The sequence below is a fragment of the Pyrus communis genome, chromosome 17 (genome assembly GCF_041283825.1).
Source record: "Pyrus communis isolate YQ-2024b chromosome 17, ASM4128382v1, whole genome shotgun sequence".
NCBI lineage: Eukaryota > Viridiplantae > Streptophyta > Magnoliopsida > Rosales > Rosaceae > Pyrus > Pyrus communis.
The window spans coordinates 21,257,246-21,266,610 of NC_142581.1; the positions used below are offsets into that span (position 1 = coordinate 21,257,246).

At 39.5% G+C, this 9,365-nt stretch overlaps 2 protein-coding genes across 2 annotated transcripts; one reads left to right on the forward strand and one right to left on the reverse strand.

The window, feature by feature from the left end:
- On the forward strand, positions 1 to 3,199 carry LOC137708817 (trichohyalin). Its single transcript, XM_068447969.2, has 7 exons — positions 1 to 247; positions 385 to 500; positions 600 to 718; positions 814 to 976; positions 1,070 to 1,296; positions 1,400 to 1,721; positions 1,832 to 3,199. Exons 1-7 carry the CDS (start codon positions 89 to 91, stop codon positions 2,961 to 2,963), a joined length of 2,238 nt encoding a protein of 745 aa, XP_068304070.2. The 5' UTR covers positions 1 to 88; the 3' UTR covers positions 2,964 to 3,199.
- A 130-nt stretch (positions 3,200 to 3,329) lies between these two features.
- Positions 3,330 to 6,866, reverse strand: ECB2 (Tetratricopeptide repeat (TPR)-like superfamily protein). The gene is made up of 2 exons (XM_088689193.1): positions 3,962 to 6,866; positions 3,330 to 3,469 (listed from the first exon to the last, which is right to left on the reverse strand). Exon 1 carries the CDS (start codon positions 6,718 to 6,720, stop codon positions 4,054 to 4,056), a length of 2,667 nt encoding a protein of 888 aa, XP_088545319.1. The 5' UTR covers positions 6,721 to 6,866; the 3' UTR covers positions 3,330 to 3,469; positions 3,962 to 4,053.
- Between the last annotated feature and the right edge of the window lie 2,499 nt (positions 6,867 to 9,365).

Here is a 9,365-nt window from a genome sequence, read left to right on the forward strand (position 1 = left end):
AACCAATGTGACCGTTAACTTGAATCTCAGCCAAAACAAAACGCCTCTGCTACCCCTGTTTTTCTTTCGTGCACCCAATCGAAGTACAATGGCTTTCGATTACGCATTCACCGGAGGCGAAATGGAAATCGATGACGGCCTCGGGTACCCAAAAGCCTATGCGAAGCTCTGCCGTGACCGCAGCGTTGGACCTTACAGCCATGGCCCTCCTTTCACTTTCATGCCTTACTGTCTGCAGCAAGAGGAGGTATGAGAAGTGAAACTTTTAACTTTCTGTTTGTTTCCCAGGAAAGTGAGAGAAATGTAGGAAGGAAATTGGAAATTGGGTTGTTTTCTTTCTTTGATTCTGGGAATGCTAGGTTTATGATGTGATGTGTTTTTCAGGATCTGAGAGCAAGAGATTTAGAGCAGATGTTTCCGGTTATTGACCCGAAAGCGAAACCTACTGCCAGGCCAAAGATTTTCGTCAGTCTTTTGTGGAAGCAGCTCAACCACCTTGGGTAAATCTCTTGATTTTGCTCCATAAACCTTCAAAATTAGAAAACTTGCAGAATTCAACAATGATATTCTTTTACCTGACTTTATACTTCCAATTTCAGGAATGCCGGCTTCGATCCTGCGGTAATTCGAGTAGACTCGCATGGCAACGTTCTGTATTTCCATGCTGATTCTGCTTCTCCTCTTGCTTGGGACATAGATCACTGGTTTCCTTGCTCAAGTATATATCTCTATCTTCTCTCTCTCTCTCTCTCTCTCTCTCTCTCTCTCTCTCTACATATTTGTAATCTCCGGTCATTTTTGCTGAAAATTTAGGGGGAGGATTGACTGTCCCAAGCAATTTGAGGATACTGCAATGGCAAGCCTGCAAGAAGAAGCATGACATGCTTGAATTTCTCATTCCATGGTGGGATTTTCAGTTGGGTATATCCGTCAACCAGTTCTTATCGATATTTGCTTCTACCAATGCCGATTTCAGGTGGAAGTCTACTTCATATTTCTCTTCATACACGCTTCTTGTTTCAAGAACATTGACTTGTGACATATTTGTGTCCCTTCACAACATTGGCAGGCACAGGGCATTCTCGTTTCTCTTCGCTGAAGGTGAATGCGAGGAGCTCAATTCTTCACAGACGGTAGAGTCCCATGCTTTTCCGCAACATTATGTGGAATCGAAAGAGCACTTGGGCCTAGCTCCGGCTGCCATTGTTGTATCTCGAAGAGAGTCATATGGTTCTTCATCTGCTTTGAAATCCCTGGACTACAATAAGCAGATAAGGCCACAATCTCCTGCAATTGGTTAGTGCTTAAGTAACAACTACTCAACGGTTTTTATTGTCTGTTTAGTAATAATGAGTATCGTAATTCATAATCTTTTTTTTTTTGTTTTGGATTGTGTTAGCTGCAAGGAATGGGAAACATGCTGTTTTGAAGGAAAATGAGAACCCGGAGTACGGTAGAAACCCATACCAAGCGATTGTCATGGCAAGAGATTCCCTAAAACAAAGAGAACAAACTGCAAAGATGCAGGCTGAGGTACAAAATTTGGATGATGAAGTGAATGAATTGAGGCGAAAAAATGAAGATGAGAAGCTCACCATTCAAAACTTGGAACTGACGTTGATAAAGCGAAGGAGAAGAGCAGAGAAGTGCCGGCGGCTAGCAGAGGCACAATCATCATATAGGACCACACTCGAAAAGATGATTCGAGATGCTATGCACCAGTAAGATTAATAAACAATGTTCTGAGTAGAGGATTATCATTTTCGACCTTTATAAAATGTGTTTTACAGACTGATTCATTAACCCGTTTCCCTTTTTGTTTTTGCTTAAGGTCTGTCATTTACAAGGAGCAACTGAGACTGAACCAAGCCGCAAGTAGTGCGCTCATGGCAAGACTTGAGGCACAAAAGGCAATATGTGATGCATCGGAGAAAGAACTTCATAAGAAATACAAACAAAGAGATGAGCTTGAGACACAGATACGGCCTGAATGGGAACAAGCAAGGAAAAGGTCGAGAATGGATGATGCATTAGCTGAGGAGAGAGACAGCAAGATGGTCCTTTGTCTACCAGCAACCAAGCCAACAACGCCTTTACGTAAGGAACTAAGGGTGTTTCTAGAGGAAGAACAGAAGGCATGTGATGCTGCTTTATCACAGAATGAAGACGATAGAAGAATTCAACTGTATGAGGAACTGGAAAGACCGAAAAAACGTTTGTCTATTGACAACCTCAGAGAGCAGGCCAGATACAGTGTTGCATTAGAGGATGAGAGCTTGTTAGAGAATCAAATGCGGACACTGGAAATAGAAGGGAAGCACAAATTCCAATTCCCTGTCATTCGAGAACCAGAGATTGTGGAAGATGAAGAAAGCAGAAAAGAACGTGGCAAGGGGAATGTAGAGAAGTGGCTTCAGATTCTGTTGGATAGTTCTCCAGAAGAGTTGGATCCTGAGAACAAAAGTGCAAATGAAGAGCACAAGACTGGTGATATAATCAGTCAAGTTGAAGAAGGTGCAAATGAAAAACACAGGACCAGTGATATAATCAGTCAAATGAATTTGAAGTACCCACAGGAAGTCAAGAATCTTAAGTGTCCAGAGGCTAATGCTAAAGTAGGTGTACCGAAGCAGCAGTTAATTGTCCAAGAGAAGAATGAAAATGCAAATCAAGTGCATACTCCTGTTAAGGCCCTTAAGGGAGTTGTTAGCAGGAAGAGTTTTGAAGGGAGGGAAAGAAGGGACCATAGTAACGGAAAGGAAAGAAAACTTACAAGGTCTGAGAGTGCTAGAGTCTTTCGACGAATCCCATCTTCTCCGTCTATAATTTTGGGCATGAAAAAGGGTGTTGACTGCATACGAAAGAAGCCCATGGTAACCAGTGATGATGAAGAGAGCTATGCTACGGGAAACAAATTTATGAAGTCATCTATAAAAACAATCAAGAAAGGATTGAAAATATGAACAGAAGTTCAGTTGCCCGTCTATTTTTCAACTGTATTCATTCTTTTTCTTCTCCATTGTTTTTCTTAGGTATGGTTTTCTTCAGTAAAGAGTGCAAGCAAGGCGATGACGCCATAAGCTTAGAATAATTGTGTCCAGCTTAAGTATTCTTTTATAATGTTATTTGTGTATAAGATTGATTTGCGATAAAAGCTAGTTGTACTTTTACTAAATAAATTCAGCTTCCGTTTCCTTCATCAGCTAAAATATGCATTCTCTATTTTACCTATATAAGGATCCTATTCAAGTTCCTTGTAAGATTTCGGTTGCCAGAATCATCTCAAATGTTCAGCTAGAAAGTCTACAACAATGCAGAAGAAGAAAATCTGATAAGGAAGACATTGATATTACCATGAGCTCCGTTAAATGGAATAGATGCAGACTCATACAAATGTATGTCATGCGTGATAATGAAAGTCGAATTACATTTTAGGCCTTACGTGAAAGTCGAACAGAAGCGTCCATATCTGCAGCAAACAAATCACACATTTAGAAGCATTAGTGCATAAGAGATAGACAGCTCTCTACAATATACCGATAAGTTCACTGCATATCCAGTCCAGCATTCTTATCCATTGGTGGTGGAGAAAGTTTGTGGTTTAATAATGCTGTATTGCATAAACAACCACATTACCGAAGGCCACATGTGTATTTCGAGCTTATAAGGTTGCCCCAGAGTGTAGTGGTAAAGCATAAATGGTATTGGGAAAACAGTTAGACAGATAAATCCGACATGATATCGTATCTATACAATTTTCTAAACCATTACCCCCTTTACAGGGTAATTATGTATATAAAAAACTCAAAAGCAGAAAAGATAAAGGTACAACATATTAACTGTTCTGAGATAACAATTACCCCCGAGAAGGGTAGCATTGAAAAAATTTCAATTTAAAGTGCACTCACAGTGTCCCTATTTTTTTTTTCCTAGTGCTAGTGTACTATAACAAGCAGCTTACTTCCTCTCCTGAGATCTCTGTTGCACATCTTCTTTGAGCCCAAATTATCTGCTGCCCCACATTTATCTAAGATTAAATATTCCTCCAACAGCTCATTTGTCGAAGTTTCTCCAGTAACCTTCATCCCCACAAGTGCAGGAGCCGTCCTTAAAATGGTGAAACTTTTCTGTATCCCTTACAGAAATCTCCCGACGCACAACCTTAGAGATAAACTTGATAGTACTGTGACAGCTTCGGCACATGTACAGGTTCTTAGTCACCCATATAGGCATCCCAGGTGGCGTGTTAATGAGCCCAAATGTAACTGCAAGTCTTTCGCTGTGTCCACAGAAGATCTCAGCTTTTGAAGCTTCAAATTCATCTGTTGGACGGGTTTCGGGCTCTTTGACACCCGCAAATCTCATTTTCTCATAAAATCCGTCCATAACTGCATTTATTTCCTTAAATTGAGGATGCAAATTATCACCACTTAGGAAAGCATGAACTTTTCCCTTTACCTCCACCCAACTGCATCCAGGATCTACAGTTAGGCCCCTTTTCCTCATCATCTTTCTTATTAGTGCCACTTCTTCCCATTTTCCACTGTCAGCATAGAGATTACACATAAGTACGTAATACCCAACACTTTCTGTATCCATCTTAAAAATTTGCTCAGCTGCAAGCTCACCAAGTTCAACCTTCTTGTTGATCATGCATGCATTTAACAAGGCTCCCCATATAGCTGGATCTGGATTTATAGGCATCTTCTGTATAAACTCGTGCGCATTATCCAATTGACCATCACGACCAAGTAGATCAACAACACACGCATAGTGCTTCAGATTAGGTGTGATAAAATAATCAAGTTTCATGCTTCTGAAATACTCCAACCCTTCACTAACCATACCAGACCTACTGCAAGCACATAATAGTGAAATAAATGTGATCTCATCTGGATCTAACCCGGACTCAACCATACTGTGAAATAGCTCAACTGCTTCCCTTCCTTGCCCCCTCTGTGCATACCCAGTTAGTAGGATATTCCAAGCTGCAACATCCTTTTTGTTATAGTTAAACTGGTTCCATGCAGATCCAATCCTCCCACACCTTACGTACAAGTCTAAAAGTGCATTGGGTAAATGACCGTCAAATGCTACACCAGTCCTTAATGCATGGGCATGAATTTCTTTTCCACACATCAAAGCTCCTATTCTTGCACAAGCAGATAGGACAGAAACCAAGGTAACAGAATTTGGTTTGAGCCTGAGTTTCATTTGCCGAAAGAAAATCAAAGCCTCAAAGCACCGATTGTTGATCCGAAGGCCGAGTATGATAGAACTCCATGATATGACATTCTTGCTGGGGATGCCATGGAACACTTCCAAAGCCTTATCGACGCATTTACACTTAGAATACATATCAATGAGTGTATTGGCAACTATCACATATGATATGTACCCAGTCCGGTAAGCAAGCTCATGAAGCTTCATACCCATATCCAAATTTCCTAAACATGCACAAGCAGATAGAACACAGGCTATGGTTATTTCATCTGGCATGATTTCCTCTCGCTCCATCAGTCTGTAGGTTTCCACCGCCTTGTCAGGCAGTGCATTATTGCCATAACATGAGATCATCGATGTCCATGACACCACATCTTTATATTCCATTCTAGAAAAAACTTTTTCAGCCTCCGTGAAATGGCCAATGATTGAATACATCTGAATTAAAGAATTACAAACCGAAACATCCTCCACAAACTCCGTCCTCAAAACGTAACCATGGATTTCCCTCCCTAATTTATCATCCCCAAGAAGCTCACAAGCAGATACCAAGCTAGTCATTGTCATCAAATCCGGATAAATTGAAGACTCGCGCATCATGAGAAACAATTTCAACCCTTCCAAAAACTCTCCATTCTCAAAATATCCCGAAATCATTGCGTTCCACGAGATCCTGTCCCTCCTAGGCATTTTATCAAACAACTTCCGTGCAGTACCAACAGCACCGCATTTCACATACATTGTGATCAACGCATTAACCACATCAACATCGGACTCAAACCCGAATCTAATCACATGTAAATGAATCTCCCTTCCCCTCGCCAAGTCCGGCACGCCCCCACAAGTCCTAAGAACACAAGGAAATGTATAAATATCAGGAACAATCCCAACCCACAACATTCTATGATACAAATTCAAAGCCTCATCGAAAAACCCCGCTTTCGCATACCCGCCAACCAAAACATTCCAAGAAAACACATCCCTCTCACCCATTCTTCCAAACACATACCAAGCATCAACCAAATTACCAAACCTCACAAACATGCTCAGCAATGCATTCCCAAGCCGTACACTCAAAAGGGTCGTCGAATTCGATATGTACGAGTACACGCGAGCTCCTTCCTCATGCGTTCGCTTCCACTCACACAGCCTAACCAAAGCAACGTAAGCATCTTCATCCACTTTAACCTGAACCTCCTGCATCGAATCCAAGAGCTTCAAAGCTTGTTCAAGGTTCCCATGGCGGCAAAGCTCGTTCAAATCAGAGTTTGGGTTCTGTGTGGAAACAGAGGAGGTGCTGCAGACTCTGATTTCTTGGGTTTTTCGGTAGGAAATTTGGTGGGTTTGGAGCTTGTGAGAGAAATCGATGGTTTCGAGCTTATTGGTCTTGGGGAATTGAGGATTGGGAAGATGCGGAGAGTGAGGTATTCGAGTGGTTTTAGCTGAAACCGCCATTTTTGGACACTCAGAGCATCGTCTTCCCAGAGGGTTTTGCATGAGGTTTAACGGCTAAAGGATAAATGTTTTTATTTCTGGAGAAGAAGTATTATCTAAAGTCGTCTGTTTAACCAACTTAAACGGCCATTCTATTTGGTCATCGTGTCTGAATCTTTGTTTTCTCATCCAAACCCGCTCCAATTATGGACAAGGAAAACGAAAAGGAAAGGATAATGCAAGTGTTATCCGTGAATCTACTTGTTCTTTTATTTATAACTAGTATATACTCACACACAAAATGTAAAATTTTTTATTTTCGTTTTTAAAATTGAAGGAGAAGGAAGAGAGTAAGAATGAATGTGAGATTGGGAGAGAGGAAGAGAGGAAGAGAGGGAAGAGGTTTATGTTTTTATATATTTTTATTTTTTTAACTTAGAGATGTTAAAATCACTTGTAGCCTGTAGGTGAGGTTTAAACAAAAAGCAACAAAATTTGTTCTATGAAATTATGTTATTGCCCTTAACTTTTTTGTTTTGATAGAAAACTAAATAGTATTTTCATCCTCTTTTGGTTGACAAAAAAAGTTCTATTAATATGTAGTTTAGATTAATGTATCTTCATCGTAAGAACATCATAATTAGAACCGTTCATTTTCTTTACCATCATTCAAATATCATATTTGCAAAAAGTCATTCAAAATGGAAATAGTTTAGCTATCCGTGTGTGTCAAACCAACCGAAGGTTTTGGTTACAAGCATCATCATGATAAACAGTTTATTTGTTTGGCGCATATGAATGGCTAAAAGATCATAATACAAGTTATTACAACTTTCAAGTTAAAAGCTTGCACACTCAGCTCAGCATATATCCCCATGCTTGTATTAAGTGGAGGGAGATTTGACTAAGTGTGCAAAAAGATAGCACAATGCTCTAATCAAGTTGATCAAATTGTGCTCTAGTCTATTTTCCATGTTTGAACTATATGTTGAAAAGTGCTTAACTATGATTTATTGTCTTGAGTTTTATTCACACGAGCCTCATAACTTATCCGATTTTTCATGTGTATGAAGCTTCATAGCTTACCTGGGGGTGGGTCTTCATAGGCAATTTTGTCACTGCTTATGAAACCGAATCTTGGTGATCTCTCCATGACCAGGATGAAGCTTGGGTGAAACTATAATACCCTGAAAAAATTTAAATATATGAATTGGATATTCATAATTATGAATATGTGAAAAGAATTGAGAATTTATATTAATTCATAAAAGTTTAGTTTTAAATTAAACTAGTTACGAGTTTTAAAGTTTGGACATTAATTATTTAAAATACGTAGACCTTTCGAGGTCAAAATTTATATTTTTGAATAGAGCTCGATCTCACGAACGCGTAGGCGCAAACTGTTCGTGAAACGGAGTTAGAATGGAGAAGTTATTAACTTTTAAAGTCGGGGATAAATTGGTAATTTTAAACATCCTTAGAAGGCTCCAGAAAATCTGGAGCCATGTGACATGCCACATATGTGGCTGAGATGAAAGGAAGAAACAAAAATGGGCGGTGGGGATTGAAAGAAAAGCATAGAAAGAAGAGAAGGGGGAAGGAGTCAAGGGGGGATGGCCAATGGGGGTAGAGAAGAAGGAGAGAAGGGAGAATGAGGGAATCCTTCGACCCAGCTATACCCACAACCCGACCAAGTCGAATCTTTTGATTCATCCTTACTTCAAACCCAATCTTTCCCTCTTCCTAGTACACCCCAAAATAATAAATTTGGCCTTAAAATTAGGAAAACCGCACCGGTGGGTGCGGTGGTCATTGCTCTCAGGATTCCCCAAATTTTGATATGTTTCCATCAAATTACTACCACCAGTAGACTCCCCTTGAGGCCTGAAACAAAGCTCATGCATTGGTTAGGGCGTCGGAGTTGTTTTGGAGTCGAATTAAGAACACCCAAATTCAAGGGTTTTAGGTGGGTTCGAGGCAAATTGGAGCCTTTCCAGGCCAAATTGGACTTGGCCGCAGGTATGAAGTTTGCTCTACTCTTTGAGATCTTCATTTCTATAATTTTGAGAACTTGTAGAAACAGTTGAATTTTCCGACGAGCCAGGACAGCCGACCGCCACCTGCGGCGGCGGGTGCAACAACGCACAGCCAGGGAGGTGACATTGTGTTTTTATGTGAATTTTGTTATTCTCATTATACTTTTGAGTAGACCTGGCAATGTCTTACACGACCCGTTACACATGACATGTAAACGACACGAAAATAACGGGTTTCGGGTCAACACGATAACTAATCGGGTCATTATCGGATCACACGATAATAACCTGTTAATAACGGGTCCTTAACATGTTTACACAAGAGTGACACACGGGTAACCTGTTTCGACACGATAAGAAAAATGCTATTTTGATGATTTTAATTTTTTTAACTACTAAAAAAGACTTACTATAAAATACAATAGATATAATGAATATGTATATATTGTTTATTAATTATTATTCTATTATTATTCTACATAAAATTTAAAATTTAAGTTTTATTTATTTATTTATTTTTATAGTATATTATAGGCAAAGATTGAGATTAAAAATCATAAAACACATTAAAAAATAAAAATATCAAGTAATTCAAAAATACCAAACACATAAAAAAATTATAATAATTAATTTCTTGCCTAATATTTCAAGAGTTTCATCCATTTCCCGCCT